The sequence below is a fragment of the Anas acuta genome, chromosome 15, assembly GCF_963932015.1.
Source record: "Anas acuta chromosome 15, bAnaAcu1.1, whole genome shotgun sequence".
NCBI lineage: Eukaryota > Metazoa > Chordata > Aves > Anseriformes > Anatidae > Anas > Anas acuta.
Window position 1 is genome coordinate 2,973,268 of NC_088993.1, and position 15,742 is coordinate 2,989,009.

At 40.9% G+C, this 15,742-nt stretch overlaps 1 protein-coding gene across 12 annotated transcripts in view; it reads left to right on the forward strand.

Moving 5' to 3' along the window:
• MAPK8IP3 (mitogen-activated protein kinase 8 interacting protein 3) overlaps positions 1 to 15,742 on the forward strand; it is a 69,546-nt gene that overhangs the window by 39,028 nt on the left and 14,776 nt on the right. For 3 of the 12 annotated variants that reach the window (XM_068699415.1, XM_068699420.1, XM_068699421.1), the window contains 10 exons: positions 4,115 to 4,172; positions 5,119 to 5,271; positions 6,860 to 6,914; positions 8,709 to 8,839; positions 9,613 to 9,669; positions 10,108 to 10,278; positions 11,780 to 11,906; positions 12,769 to 12,864; positions 14,436 to 14,597; positions 15,521 to 15,686. In XM_068699415.1, the coding sequence (XP_068555516.1) occupies positions 4,115 to 4,172; positions 5,119 to 5,271; positions 6,860 to 6,914; positions 8,709 to 8,839; positions 9,613 to 9,669; positions 10,108 to 10,278; positions 11,780 to 11,906; positions 12,769 to 12,864; positions 14,436 to 14,597; positions 15,521 to 15,686 (1,176 nt within the window). Of the gene's footprint in view, positions 1 to 236; positions 249 to 1,771; positions 1,790 to 4,114; positions 4,173 to 5,118; positions 5,272 to 6,859; positions 6,942 to 8,687; positions 8,840 to 9,612; positions 9,670 to 10,107; positions 10,279 to 11,779; positions 11,907 to 12,768; positions 12,865 to 14,435; positions 14,598 to 15,520; positions 15,687 to 15,742 lie in introns of all 12 variants that reach the window. The other 9 variants (XM_068699414.1, XM_068699416.1, XM_068699417.1 and 6 more) reach the window with 6 other exon arrangements.

Consider the following 15,742-nt stretch of genomic DNA (forward strand, 5'->3'; position numbering starts at 1 on the left):
TACCCTGGGTTATCTTCCCTTAGATTTTTGTCCTATATGTAGAGTCATGCCATCTACAGACATGGCAGGTCCTGTCCTTACTATTTCATGCCTTTTGACATTGAAATGGCTGAATCATTGTCAATTTTTTTTTTTAAAACAAAATTTTTCTTTTGTTGGTTTTAGTCAGTGATTGATCATTTTTTCACTTCCTTTTTTCCCTTGTCTCTCTGTGCTTCGCTGGACATGGCCCATAGGGGAGTTCTCAGGTGTGTATCTCTCCTCCACTCAGTTTCCTTTCTTGTTTCTTTTTTTCTTGTTGAGACTGAATGACATGGTATACACGTGTGATACTCCCCTGCTCTTGTCCAATCACGGTTGGCTTCGCAGACTTTCTCCCACCTTTGCCTTGCTTGGTTCCTTGCACTGACAGGTCTCTGGACAGTAGGACACCCCTGCTTTGTGCTCACACGCCTGCTGCATTTTGATCTGCTTTTTTTTGGTGTGGCTTTCTGCAGGTTTGCTCCACTATATTACACTGGCCTGTCTCTCAAGGTCTTCAGAAAACTCTGCTGTCCTTTTTTTTGGGGTGCAAAGTGCCTTTTTTCTGCACGAGTGCTGTGCTCTGAGCAGAGCTCAAGTGGGTACAGAATTAAGTTTGCTTCCTGCTTTTCTTCAAGTGAACAAGGCTGTGAGGAGTCCCTCTGCTTGGATGAAGGCCACTCACTAGCAGTAATCTCACCAGCAGTGGAAGCAGATATTTTTTGAAAATGCCTTTTTGAATCTCTCATAATGTATGCACACTGGCCCTCTTCTGACACGGCTGTTATGAAAACAAAGACTTACTTGAGGATAAGAGAGTGACAGAGCCTCTGTCTTTTTTTTTTTTTTTTTTTTAAGCTTTGCATTTCTGGAGTTGAAGTGAGATCTCTCTCTTTCATTTTTGTAAAGAGGGTTTGCTGCATTAGAGCCATGCTCTTATCATCAGGAGGTCAGCAGGCCCTAGACTTGCAGAGTTTTAACCTTTCCATAAAATGAAGTTGGGCCCTGATAAAATTTCAGATGAAGTCAATGGAATCTCTCGTGATTTCAGTACAAATTGAATGAAGTTTCCCTACAATAAAGGCAGGTGACTTATGAACACACAACACAAAATACTGTGCAGTGTTGAGCTGTCATGTTCCTCTGCACAACATCTCTTGATGTTGGGTCTGTAAGGTTACAAAAAGAAGAATGGCATTATTCTTTCTTTTAGTATGAATTGCTTTTACTCTTTTACTGTAAGCCACTTTTTCTATTTTTTTTTCCTCAGAAAGCATCACACTGAAGTTGAGTTAGAATTTATCTCAGTAACAAAGTGGGTTTGGCCCTGTCAAAAAGGACAGAGCTTTGATATCCCCCCTCCCCCCCTTTTTTTTTTTCCCTCCTGCCCCTATCCTTCCTGCACCCTATTTGTAATGTATGTTGAATTACCTCTGTTGTGGGGATGGGAAACCTGAAGATGTTTAGTCCAGGGGAAATTATTAAGATGGAAGAAAAAAGTGAGTTCATCTTGAGCTTGTCCTAAAATCTTAGGTGTAAAACTGCTTAGGCTATGCTGCAGAAGAACAAGGTGTAGACTAGTTCATATTCAGCATCACTTACACTGGCACCACACACGTTTACACATGCTGATGAGCTGCTCTGTTTGCTGTTTACAGATTCGTATTTAATGGCTGCTTTTTTCTCTTCCTTTCCTCCCTTTGTCCCCATATCTTTCTGTTCCCTTTCTCGTATGGGATGGCTCTCATAGTACGGGATGATTTCTTTGGTAAGGCGAAGGCCTTTTTTCTTTTTTCTTTTTTTTTTTTTTTAAAACTGTATTTTTATTTCTAAATTTCTTCCATTCACCCAACATCTCTCCATGTGTCTTGCATTACCTTGCATTATTTTTTTGTGATGGTGGTATCACCTCTCCAAATAGCAGGACGCAGCTGGTCCACAGTGGTGATTTGAGGTTTCTCTTCTTTTTCTTGATGTGGTTGATTACCCACTTTGATGCTTCACACTGTTTGCCTGACTCTAAGAATGTGGAATGGCTCTCCCCTTTTCTCCACATCACAAAGGAGTAAAGACTTCTCCTTTTGGTCACTCCACAGTGGTGTTTTTCCCCCATGAGTAAGGCTTTCTCATTACAGCCTGCATGAAGTTATCTCATAGTATCCACTCAGTGGCTGTGGGATGGCTTCACCCATTTCTTTATTGCAAAGCAAGCCCTTCATACCTCTCCCTGGTTAAAGCATCAGGCTGTGACTGTGTCACACAAAATAGGTAGTTGTGAAGGCACCGATGGCTGGGGCACTGTGTGACTTCAGTTCTCTGATAAGAGCTCACCCTCTTCACCAGAATTCCTTTCTCTCCCTGTGACAGACCCAAGGAGTGATAACTAACTCATGAAGAGAAGGAAAACAGTCCAAAAAAACCACCAAATACAAGGAGGAATGCTTTCCTCTTATGTTCCTCAGCACCCATAACATCTTTGTACCATTTTAATGTCTAACTGGCTAAATATTTGTTTGATCATTTGCTAAAAAGGAATGAGAGAAACATTTAATAAATGTTGTCTATATCCTGTGACCTCTGGATTTTCTGAACAACATAAATGTCTTGAAAGAAAAGGCTATACCTTACTGTACCAAACCAAAAATGCACTTTGTTCACAGTGCAGTTACTGCATGCCACATCTTGTTTGTGATATTGCTTGACACACTATCCAAAGAACATATTGCCTGAAACATCAAAGTGATTAATTATCTGTCCACTGATTAAAAAAAAAATAAAAATAAAATGCTGCTTTTTACTCATTCCTGCTAGGAATTTGCTTTTGCCATCATAAATTCATCCCATCTAACTGTGGGAGGAGGATCTGTTTGTTGGGGTGTTGTGATGTGTTCTCACTTCTTGTATGCTTCCATGTTTCTCTAACTTCCATTTACTTAAAGTTTGTTGTTTTTCTTTTATTGTAAATATTAATGAGAAAATAACAGTTGTGAAAAATGCTGATGCCTTTACTGGAAAGGAAGAGGTAGTTCAGAAGGCTGAACAAGGAGCACTTCAGCACAAACACTGATTGTTGTGATACCTCTTAATGCTCTAGGACTTGTGTTGAGAAATAAGCTGTAACCCTCAGTACTGTCCCCTGAAAGGAAGAGGTCTTTGTGTCTTATATGCTCAGGTAGCTTCTGTTTCCTATTGTAAAATATAAGCTGATTCTGGGATTTGGCAAGTCCCGGTAGCAGTAAACAGTCCAGTTATGGTTTTGGTCCCTAAATTCTTTTCCGTTAGGTTTTACAAAATATTGAATTCAATCTTTGCTCTTAGCTGCAGACTTTTCAAAGTCCTTTGAACCTAACCTGCACGTTGCAGCTATTGTACATTCGTGCCCAAGTGGAAGTGCAGTGCATCTGATCTAGGTGCTTTCTTGAATTTGGTTCTTTAGTGATGGGCCTGAGACTCCAAATTGTAAACACTTACGGGAGAACTGTTAAATAGTGGAGCAGTGAACAATTCAAAGTCCTTTTAAAAGTGTAGTGGTGGAAGGTTGATAATGGGAAGCCTTTCATGTGTATCAGACCGGCCACATCCATGATCCCAAATCTGTTCTGGGAAGCAGGATGTTTGACTTAACTAAGACAGGAAGAAGAGCACTGCTGTGCAGATCTGGCCAGCAGTTTGGGCAGTGTTCTGCTGTGCTCTGAAGAACCCATGAGCTTCTAGCTTTCTCCTGTATGAGTGAACAAAATGTTTGTAATAGCTCGTGGCTGTACCAGGAGTTATTGACTTAATTTCCCCTAACTAGTACTAGTGAAGGTCTCTGCTCTGTCCCTCTCTGGAGATTCTGTTAAAGTTGAGGTAAGAAGCTAGGTGTGCCTTTTTCCTGTTAGCTGAAGGACATGTGGGTATCTTTGTGCTGCATGGTCTTCCAGCAAGAGGCACTCCACTCTCCATAGCAGGACACAGAAGTGTAGGAAAGCCTAACAAAAACAAATGTTCTTCCTCAAGTCTGCGACAGTCATTGCCATACAAGCTTCATATTTCTAGGAAAGCAGATGAAACCTGCCTGACAATTTTATTTATTTATTTATTTATTTTTCAGGAATGGGCAAAGAAGTGGGGAATTTGCTGTTGGAAAACTCGCAGCTACTGGAGACCAAGTAAGGAACTGTTGCATGCTCTGAACTGCCTGCCTGGTTATAAATGAGGTATCATCCTGAAGTAGGTCTTGGCGAGAACCCCAGCCTCACTGGGGCTTGCTTGTTTATCTAGTAGGCTCTCTTGAATACGTGTTGTATCTTGAATTGCAGAAGAGAAGTTCCTCTTCTGAGTGACTTTCGTAGCTGTTTTCTTTCTTGCAGGCACTTGGGTGATGTCTCTGGACATGTGCCTGTAGGGTCTGATTCCACCTGTGAAATCAGTGGCAAGCGTTTCATTAACTTCAGTGGGAGTCTAGATGGGTCTGGGCCTCTGTGAGGATATTGCAATTTTTAAGTTACTATTTGCAAGGTTTGGTATTTTCGAAAGAAAACTTTCTTACTGTTGAGAAGAATTTTCAGAGATTTAATAGTTGATAAAGACAAGCTAGACAATGTAATTGGTTTATCCTGTGCAAAAGGTTGGCAAACTAGATAGTAAAGAAGCTAAGCAACAGGGGAGAGGAAGCCAAAGTAATCCTAAGGGTAACAGTTGAATTATGGCGGGAAGCTGCTAATTTTAAAGATATTTCAAAATTGATCAGAAGTGCTTATGTGTGTCACCTTCACCCACAGTTATCAACAACTACAGATAATATAAGTTCTGAAAGGTGTTTTTTGAATCTCAATCCTATTAAAATAGACTTGAACCTCCTGCACCTGATGTTGGTCTGTCAGTCAGAATGCAGGACAAAACAAACCTCATCATGACCAACTATGGTGACTTCTGTTTTCTTCTGCACCTCTTTGTTGCCAGAATGTGCTTTTTCGTGACTTATAGACTGACAGTTATTTCAATGTGCTCATTTCAACTCTCCTTGTAGTGCCTGTGAGTTTAGTTTCAAGTCTCTCTTATGGACGGCTGCTGTTTTTGGGCATTTTTGCTTATTGTCCCTTTCACACCTTTAAGAAATGCTTTGAACGTTGTGAAGAATGATTTGATTGCCAAGGTGGACCAGCTGTCTGGAGAGCAAGAGGTGCTGAAGGGAGAACTTGAGGCAACAAAGCAGGCCAAAGCCAAAATGGAAACCAGAGTCAAAGAGTTGGAGGAAGAGCTGAAAAGGTGAGTGATTCACTGCTGCCCCAGGGAACTGGGAGAACCTGAGCTCTGTCGTCAGGTAGAGGTAAATCTACCTGCTCTTTTAGTTTTACTGTATTTCTCTCATGGACACTAGTATTGGAATTCAAAGGTACCTTACAGAGCATTTCAAGGTTTATGGCATGCGGCTGAGCTATTTCTAATGTTTTTAGATTGTTTTTTATTGGTTTGAAAGATTATTGAACCTTAGAAAACCTGCAGAATTTTCTCCCCAACATTAGGATTCCATCGCAGTGATTGCAAATGTAGGCTCCCCAGACGGCAGCGTTCATAATTTCAATTTGCAATATTTTATTTTTTTTAAAAGGAATTTCTCAAACAGTTGTTTTGAAGGAAACTGTTAAAAGTTCGATGCTGGCAGTGGCCAAGACAGTTTTGAGAGGGATGAATGCCCATTAATTTAATGAAAGAGCGCATGCAGATTCCCACAAACAATGATTAAATGTCAGTATTTAATTGTTTCAGTGTTCAAGTCAAAAGTAAGAAGAGGGAGAAGAGATTTTAGAGCCCTATGCAGGTAGCATTTGGAGACATACCATTTCTCATTTTCCACTCGAACTAGAGAAACCTCAGCCTGTATGCCTAGCAAAGCCTGTGAAGATTTCATATCCATAAGGCTATGCATGCCCCATGGGGCTCAAAGATAAATAATTACATTTTAACTAGCTGTACTATCAGCACTGTGGTATCTCAGATTCAGTGGACAGTGCTTAGTTTGCATCTGGAATCTGGAAGGTTATCTCTGTTATTTTGTAATTTGAGCACGGAGTCACTAAGAATAACACAGACTGGTCTCTTCAAAATGTTTGAAGTGAAGGCAATCTCACTAGCATTGGAAGTAGATCGGATTTTTTTGAAAATGCCTTTTTGAATCTCTCATAATGTATGTAATATATTATGCAGTATGGACATGGACTTTTAACTGTCCGGTGTGCTTTTTTTAGGAGATAGAGATGGCATTTCCACACTGTCTTTCTTGCTAATAGAAGTTCTTGTAATTCAAATGGGACTGAACCTCGGTATGGGGTTTAAAGTAATTAAAAACATTCAGATAAATACTTTAAATAGTTTATTAACATATTTGGTGTTCTTTTCTTTACCATTATGGCAAACTGATCTTCATATTAGAGGCTTTTTCACTGCACTGAAAAGAAAAGCAGCCTAGACGAGCTTAAGCTAGCATTAGCTGTTATGATGGCTCAGTTTTACGTGATTAAGATCTCATCAAACATTTGAATATAGATTATGGTTCGGAAATAGCAATTGACAGTTCTGTTCTGGTGGTCAGTGTTTTGGGGCCTGGTGCTTAAATCAAGTGTTCCAAAGAAAGGGGCTGATGTCAATGGAGCTGTTCAGAGTAACAAGCTGCAAGGGGGAGGAATCGTATCAGAGAAGCATCTCAGAATGGGTGCTTTGTGATGCATCCAGTTCTCCCTCCACATGATTTCTCACTGTGAACAGATGATTCTTTCCCCAAAACACCTCACAGAGAGCCCACCAGTTGTAGTCACAGTGTTACTTGCTGGTTTGATCATTTCTTCCTGTTTCCTAGAGTGAAATCTGAAGCGATTGTTGCACGACGAGAACCCAAAGAGGAGGTGGAGGATGTAAGCAGCTATCTCTGTACAGAATTGGTATATTACATTACTAAAATGGCTGTGGGGAAAGGGGGTTTATGTACTACTACTCTATTCATGTGTGATACCTGAGATGCAGACTGATCCCTCTTTGTTAACAATGAGGGCAAAGCTGGTGAACTGCAGGTTGTTGCTATGAGATTACCTTTCCATACGACTTGCAAACTGTAGACTGGCAAAGATGAACAGCTGACACAGTGACAATAAAGTGCACGGTGTGCTTTCAGCAGAACAGTTTATGAGCAACACCCTGCTCAGCACCTTCCCGTTTTACCTGGTTTTCATCACTTTTGAATGACAGTCTAGTATTTTCTCACAGGGTCTTGTGATAGTCAGCCTTTTTGAGAAGACCTTATGTCATGTTGGCAGGGAAGCTGTAAACTGTGAGGACTTTGTGCAGTGAAACTTGGGTTTTATAGGCAGCTTTGCAGCAGTAACTGTCTTCTTTTAACAGTTCTGTAATCTCCAGTCTTGCAAATTGTTTTTCCTCATTATTTTGTATATATAAGCCAGTACTGCCTATTTCAGAGTACAGGCAGAGAAGGCTCATGACAGCTGTTTAGGCTGTTTTGGCTGAGATAGAGGCGTTTCAGCAAACTCCACTGTAGCCAAAAAAGAAGCAAACCAGAGGGCAAGAGAGAGATCCCCTGTAATTGTCTCCTTTGCTAGGACAGGAAATTAGATACACCTCTTTTCAATATTACCATGTTCTTCCTGTCCAGGAGGTATTGAACAAGGTTTAATTTTAGTCTAACTCTCCTGACTTAACTGGGATGCAATTAGTCTGTTGATAATTTAGGTAGGTAGTAAAGTTTTCAAGTTGTTCTTGTGAAATACTGAAGAGAACTGGATTCTATTTAATACAAGCTGATAGGAGGTTTGTTTATTTATATTTTTTAATGAGATGATGTTTGTAAAATTCCTCTTCATGTGTATAATTCTTGATTTAAGTGGCCATACAGGTTTATTCCAAGTCCAGGGAGGTTGAGGAGGGATTTAGTTAGTTTGTGTTAGTCCAGCTCTCTGCACTACTGCATCAACCAAGCTGTGACTGGGAGTTGCCAGTTTAGACACAACCCAGTGCCACTTATAGTAGAGAGTTCCCAAAATTGTTAGAATTTCTTTTGGGGCAGATACTTTACACACTTTACTAGTCTTATTTTCCACTCCTTAGAAGAGGCATTTAGGATCTCTTTGCTGTTGCCTTCTAAGCCAGAGTGACACGTGCCTTCGCTGGAAGGCTAAATTGTGTCACCAAAAAGGAAAAGCCTTTCTGTAATTTCTTGTACCCTGTACCTTTATCAGTGTGTACTAACAAAATGCCTTCTTCCTAGTCCTCGTGAAGGGAAAGAGAACATAACCTGGTGTTCCCTGCTGCTTCTAACTGAATGTGCTACTGAATCTTTTTCACTAAATCCTTGTTTTCCAAACTTTATGGACCAAGGGACCACTGTCAGTTCTCAAAATCCCTTGCAGATTACCAAAACACCTTAATGTCAATAGTCCTTGGGTAGGGCTTTCAGTTTGGTGATGATTCTAAATCTACTTTCGATGGGTTTTCAGAACACCCAGAGGTCCGTGGGCCATGGTTTGGAGATCACTTGTCTAGAATTAGCACCTGAAATGGGAAAGACAGGAGGGGGTAATCAAGCAAACAAGGAAGAGCACTAACAAGTATTTCTTTACATCTCCTGACTTGCCCTATACTAACATCAATCCCCTTCCATCTTTTGTTGGCTGAAGCAGTGCTCCTCCCCTCTGCAGGACAACATTCCCATAGCTCAGCGACGTCGCTTCACCCGCGTAGAAATGGCAAGGGTTCTGATGGAGCGCAACCAATACAAAGAGAGATTGATGGAGCTCCAGGAGGCTGTTAGGTGGACAGAGATGATCAGGTGAGGCTGGATATTGGTGAACATTCCCATTTAGGGCAAAACCTGGCCATGTTGGACTTCAAGCTTTTAGCCTTGAAGCTCTTACCAAGATATGGGAGAAGTTCTGAAAGTTTTCCAAACAATAAATTCTTCTGTCCTAATACCTGATTCTTTCTCTCATGTTCCTGAACGTGGGCTGCAAATCAAGAGTTGCCACTGTTATTTGGAGATACCGGGCAGCTGTTGGTCTTGCTAGTTTCTTGTGTGCTAATTAAGCTAGAAGCTAGAGGGAGCAGGGTTACTTCTAATTAATTAATTCCTTTGGCAGTGGCTTAAAATGAATGTGATGCTGGGGTTTGTAATTACCAGACTAATACTGTGGCAGTGGTACTGTTGGAGGGAGTTAATAAAGGAGATTGCCCGGAGAAGTTGTGGATGTCCTGTCTTTGGAGGTGTTCAAGACCAGGTTGGATGAGGCCTTAGGCCAAAATGTTCTATGATTCTATGATAAATCATTGAACACTCTTATTTGCACTAAATATTAGTATTGAAATATAAAGTAGCTGGGTGTGCTTTCATAAAAATGACTGCATGTCAATTCCTCTGCGTTTTAAACATTGTTAGAAAGTTTCTAGAATTTTTAGAATTTCTAGAATTTAGAATTCTAGAGTTTTCTAGAATTTCTAGAATTCTGAGTTTTGGCATGGTTTCCTTAATGGAAATGGCCTGCTGGTTGGCAGAAATTTGGGCAAAAGGTGCTGAAATTAACTTGATTCTGTTATACTTATCCTTAGAGCTTCCCGTGAGCACCCATCCGTCCAGGAGAAGAAGAAGTCTACCATCTGGCAGTTGTAAGTTCTTTGGTGGTCTGTGTAAGATTAAGAAAAGGGCAAGGGTTGTCATTTCTACTTCATGTAGCATCTTAACAGATTCTTCCTCTGATGTCAATGAGAGGTTAGCTAAAGTTATTCTTAGCTGAAGCCTTTTGCCTTCAAGGGATTCCTTTGCCCTTTAGTGAAATTAAAATCAGATCTGAACATCCCTATCATTTTGTTTTACAAGCTGGAAGGGCTTGTGAGTGCCCTGGGTTGGAAACTTAAAGTACGCTTAGAATCAGTTTGAATAAAGGGGTGTTTTCAGAAGGACTTTGGTTTTGGAAGCTAAAAGTGCAGTTTTCATGAAGGGCTTAAAGTACCTTAAAGCACCTACCTTGGTAGCATGCATTGTGCTTTCCCTGTTGTGAATCTCTGTTCCGTTTCTAATATTTGTTGGCCTTTTCCTGTCCCTAGCTTCAGCCGTCTATTCAGTTCCTCTTCAAGTCCCCCACCAGCAAAGAGGACCTACCCATCTGTGAACATCCACTACAAGTCTCCGACGACAGCAGGGTTCAGCCAGCGTCGCAGTCACACCATGTGCCAGATCTCCTCTGGCAGCCGTACCCTGGAGTTCTTCCCTGAAGAGTGAGTCACATGCTGTAACCAAGGCAGGCTCCCCCATAGCTCTCCCAGATATCACCTTTTCTTAAAATAAGCTACTTTCCACTGAAAAAAATAATTTCTGTGCTGTTAAAATGTTTCGTGTGTTTAGCACCCTGATCTTTCACTCATCAGTTAACTGTACTGCATGGATAAGCTTAGCTAACTCACAGCAATTTTACTCTCCCCAAGTATGGCTACTATGGCTTCCTAGACCTCTCTAGGTTCATCTCAGCAGGGATTGCTGTTAGTCGGCCTCAACACTAGTTCTGTCCTCGTGTTTGCAGACTGTGTGAAAGAATGAAGTAGGACTTTTGTGGTAGTTTGGCAGTACAGGGGCAGTGTTTTGGAGAGTGTCTTGCCCAGCACTGTTGACAGAGACTTCAGGTAAAGACAAAAGTTCTCTCAACGTCACATTTGTGACACAATATTTGATTTTAATTTTAAGTATGCTAAAAAGAGCCTCTAAATAAGTACACAGATTTTCTTTAGAAAAAAATAGAACGTTAAATTTATATTTTATAGTTACCCACTGCCTTTCTTCTGTTCTTGTCTAGTTACCATAGTGTAACCATTGCGTGTGCTGTCTCAGGCATTTCAAAACTGCATGAAACGGTGTGTCTAACAGCTGTCAGAAGCTGTTTGTTTTCTCACCTTCTCCCCAAGGGAAAAAGCATGTGCTTGAGAGTGTTTTGTTTTAGGGGTTTGGTTTAAGTATATTTTTAAATTTTATTTTAGGTATAATAATTTAAATATAATTTTTAAGTATATGGTTTAGGGGTTTTGTTTTAAGTATGTGTGTCATTACATGTGTGCGGAGGTGTTTTTGTTTTGGCTTGGATTTTTTTCTGATGTTCATACCTTGGAGTGATTCTTTAAAAACCTATTGAGAGACAGAACTGATATTCAATCAGCATTTTTTTTATATTAAATTGTATCCTAAGAGCTCGCAGATCAATTTTTCATCTTACTTGTGCCACAGCTGGCTTCATTGTGTTGAAAGCTGCAGTTTCAATAGTAATTAGTACGTATTTTCCCTGTCAGCAGTGAAAGCTTAAAAATGGACAGAAATATAATTGGTTGACTATAATAAAGAAGAACTCAAAATGCCTACCTCATGGAGACCTTAGATAAGGAAACTGTAGCAGCTAAACAAAAGTTGCTATCTCATAAATGGTCACATGGAAGGTTGATTATGTTTCTGAAGGGCTCTTGGAAGACTGAAGTGGAGATGATCATGATTTGGCCTGCCGCATCACTCAGGTAACAGGGAATTAGAGATTAGGATTGCCTGTGTCTGCTTCATAACAGAGTTTTCCTTTCATTTCCTGCGTCTCCTTTTCACCTTGTGCAAAGATGGATTTTTACTGCTTTGTATTAAACTCTTTTGTCTGAGTTTACTCTCCCCATGATGACAAAGTCCCTTAACCTACTGCCTGTGTTTTCACCACAGACTGAAAATTAACGCTGTTGCTTCTCTCCTCAGTGACTGCACATCCTCAGCACGTCGTGAACAGAAGCGGGAGCAGTACCGCCAGGTCCGGGAGCACGTGCGGAATGATGATGGGCGATTGCAGGCCTGTGGCTGGAGTCTCCCTGCCAAGTACAAACAGGTAGATACCATTCCCTAGAGAGGCTGAGGGGACACTGTCCTTCTCAGTTACACCAGTGAAGACCTAACTCTCCCACTGGTGACTGTAGCCATAGTTGTTAAATACCTCCAGTTAGAGGTATTATGTGCATGTCTTTTCCGTATGATATAATTGCAGGCACTGAATAAATTAATTTTTTTTGTATGTCCACTGCAGTCAATAGGGGAGCATTCTTCTTTGTGAAGGTGCTGAAAGAACCTAGTCTAAAACACAAGTAATCAGTTTTTGTCCAGAGCCCAGTCCTTTTTTTTTATTTCCTTCATTAGTATCATTGGAAGTCAACATCAGATATTTAATTTATACTCTGAGAACTCTACTAGTTGTTTAGTATAAAAAAACAAACGTGGAGCAGTTTGCACCCTATTCTCCCAAGCAGTAACACGAAATAAAATGTCACCAGCCTCATTTGTTGGCCTATGGCTCCTTTAACTCTGGTCAAAGATCATCTAAAAAGAAGGAGTCTTGTAGTGTGGCTTGAAAGTGGAGGAGTTTCAGAACATGGTGGAACAGAGTGCCTGTGTTCTGGCTTCTGCACACTCCAGCACGGGGAGTGTCCTTTAACAACCCTTTGTCTGTTGCTAGTGCAGTGGATAGCCTCAGCTGACCACACCTGGTACACCATATAATGGTGAGAGAAACAGTCTCTCAAGTTCCCATCCCTGTAGGGACTTTTTCATGCAAGATGTCAGATGAAGCATCAACTGCTATTGGCACCCACCCATGAGGCTAAGAAGTTTGTTTTTGCCATATTGGTTGCACTGCAGTTAGCGTAGCCTAGTGGTTATGCCTTGGTACTGTCTTTTCCATTTCCTCTTCCCCACAGCTGAGCCCCAATGGTGGTCAGGAAGATAATCGGATGAAAAATGTCCCTGTGCCTGTATATTGTCGCCCACTAGTAGAGAAGGATCCAACAATGAAGGTATGTTGCCTCTGCACACAATTGCAGTCCAGAAGTGGACATGGAATAAACAGAACTTGGTTGCTAAATACACAGTTTTTACAACAGTCTGCATTTTTTATTCATTCCAAATCCTACCTTCTGCTTCCCATTTAGGAATGGTGGTTTCTAGTGTACATAGGGAAAAGTACTACTCGTACATAATTCTCAGCTGATTCTGGATGCCAGCTCCCATGTCTGTCATACAGGTTTTGCTTATTTTGAGACATATTAGCAACATCTTATACTATTTAAAGCTTTTATTAAGACTCCTTAGGGTATAAGGCTCTGGGGCAGATGTGTTCTACAGCGGAGTGGGGAATCACACGTTTCATCATCATTCCTTTGGGTTTCAATCTTGACTGGGAATAAAGTTAACAGTTAAAAGGCTAAAAGTAGCTAGAGAAGATTTTTGTGAAGCTGTGTCTATCAATACATTGGGTTTACATGGCAAGTGTTTAGGAGCAGGGGGGCCGCAGGGAGCAGAGCCCAGAAGCTGCCCCGTGTTATATAAGAGCCAGCTTCAGTCAGCTCCAAAAGGGACTCGCTGCTGGCCAGAGTCAAGCATGGATGGGGGGAAAGTGGTTTTAGTTTGTCACTGTTCTAGTTTGTTAGTGATAGGCAATAAATTATATTCATCTCCCTCCATTGAGTCTCTTCTGCCCGTGACAATAATTGGCGAGTGATCTCCCCGTCCTTATCTCAACCTCTGAGCCATCATATTTTCTTCCCCTTTTCCTTTGAGGAGGGGGAGTGAGACAGTGTTTGTGGTGGAGTTTAGCTTCCTAGCAGGGTAAAACCACCCCAGTCAATACTAGAATATTTTCAGTAGAATTGCAGTTGAGAATAAGTGATCCTCTCTCTGCAGGTAGCACATTTATCTGCCATAACTAGTTGTTTCTAACTAAGCAGTCTACTATTAACTTCACCAAAATTTAGTGCTGATTTTAGACTTCATTGTGATATTTAAGTTGTAAGAAAATTTGTAATGCTCTTGTTTTTAGAAGGTTGATGTGATCTTTAGATAATATTCTGTTCGGTATATTTCTTTTATGATTATTTTAGGACAATTTTTGCTGGCTTAGTTCCTTGAATAGGTCTCTAAGATCAGACAAGCACTGATTTTGGGCTAAGGGATATGTGAGGAGACAGAAGAGTACAAGGGTGGGAGGAGAACTGAGGGTCAGAAGTGCACTGGGTGTGCAGTCACTGTCAGCTTAGGTTGAGTATAATGCTTCTTATTGTACCCCAGACTAGTAGCAGCTTCCATCTTGCTTTGCTACAATCACTTAGGAATGCTCAGAAAAACTGAGGACATTTCAGAAAACTGTTTTCAGTTATGTACCTGCTTTATTATTTTTATTTTTAAATATTTGACACATCTGTTAAAAACTTGGTGATTTTTGCTAGATTGCAGAGATCCCTTTTCTTACCTACATCAAGTGTGACTATGTCCTCTAGTGGAAATCAATAATCTGTTGTTTCTACCTAAATGTTTTAGTTGTTTGGTATGTTTACACAGTCTGCTTCAGATTTCTGTTTCTGTTGTTTAGCTGTGGTGTGCAGCTGGAGTCAATCTCATGGGGTGGAGACCTTTGGAGCAGGAGTCTGGGAATGGGCAGAAACTGGATCCTGGACGTGATCCCCTCACTTGTGATCGGGAAGTAGAGAGCGAGAACAATAAAAGTAACCATACCTCTCCTGAAAAGAAAAAGGTCAGAAAAGAGAATTGACTTTTTTTTTCCTCCAGTGTTCTTTCTCATTCCATCTCTTACATGTCCTCTCTTCTCAGTACCTTTGTACTTACTACATATATAGCAAAGTCATTTCTACTGTCACTACTGTTGCAGTATTTCTGAGATTCTTTCTTGTGGGGGAAGGTTTGTGGTAAGGTTCTGTCAGGAACCCTGTGTAATTGGGATAAATTATCCAGGATAGAACTTCCCAGCTTCAGCTTTTGAAACATCTGGAATTTTTGAAAAAATTGCTTATAATGGGGACAGTTAAGGACTGACAAGTTTGCTAGGAAGACTATGGAGTCCTCATCACTAAATTCAAACAAAGAAACAGAAAAAACCAACATCATCAAAAAACTTTAAGAAGAGTATAGACATGAAGAGTATAGACTGTAAGTTTATTTTGTTCAGAAATTGAAGCTCTTGAGATATATTCTGGCTCTGCTTTTAGTATAAGAATACAGATACATATACAGATAATACAACATTTTACCCTTCCTGATTTGTGGAGTTGTTCACGGCTGTCTCACACTGCTGTCATACAGTCTTTTGGTGATCAGCATGCTTAAGCTGATAGTTCGAGTGCATCCCAGCTTTGTGGCATTCTGTCCAAAGTGAGTGTTCAGTGGTATTAGTCAGATATCTCAGAAGACAAATTAATGGCCAAATTTCCCTGGCCCTAGGGAGCCAGACAGGCTTTTGGCCTCTGTTCCAGATAGAAGTGCAGCAATGTGAAGGCAATTTATGTTGCTCATATTGTTTATCTGCACTGGCTAGAGATAGAGTTGGATCTTTGGAGCTGGTATTGTGGTCTTTGCATCTGCAAATGTTGCCAAGTGATAATATGCTCAGTCTGATCTGGGAGGAGCACTGATTCTGCCCATGTGTTTGCTCTCCTGAAGGCAAAGGAGTTCCATGAAATGGATGCCACATCCAGTCGTGTCTGGATTCTCACCAGTACACTGTCAACAAGTAAAGTTGTAATCATTGATGCCAATCAGCCTGGCACAGTGGTGGACCAATTCACTGTCTGCAATGCTCATGTGCTCTGCATCTCCAGCATCCCTGGTAAGTATGGTCCACACACTGTCTGTGATCTGCACAAGGTCACCTTCTCCACTTAA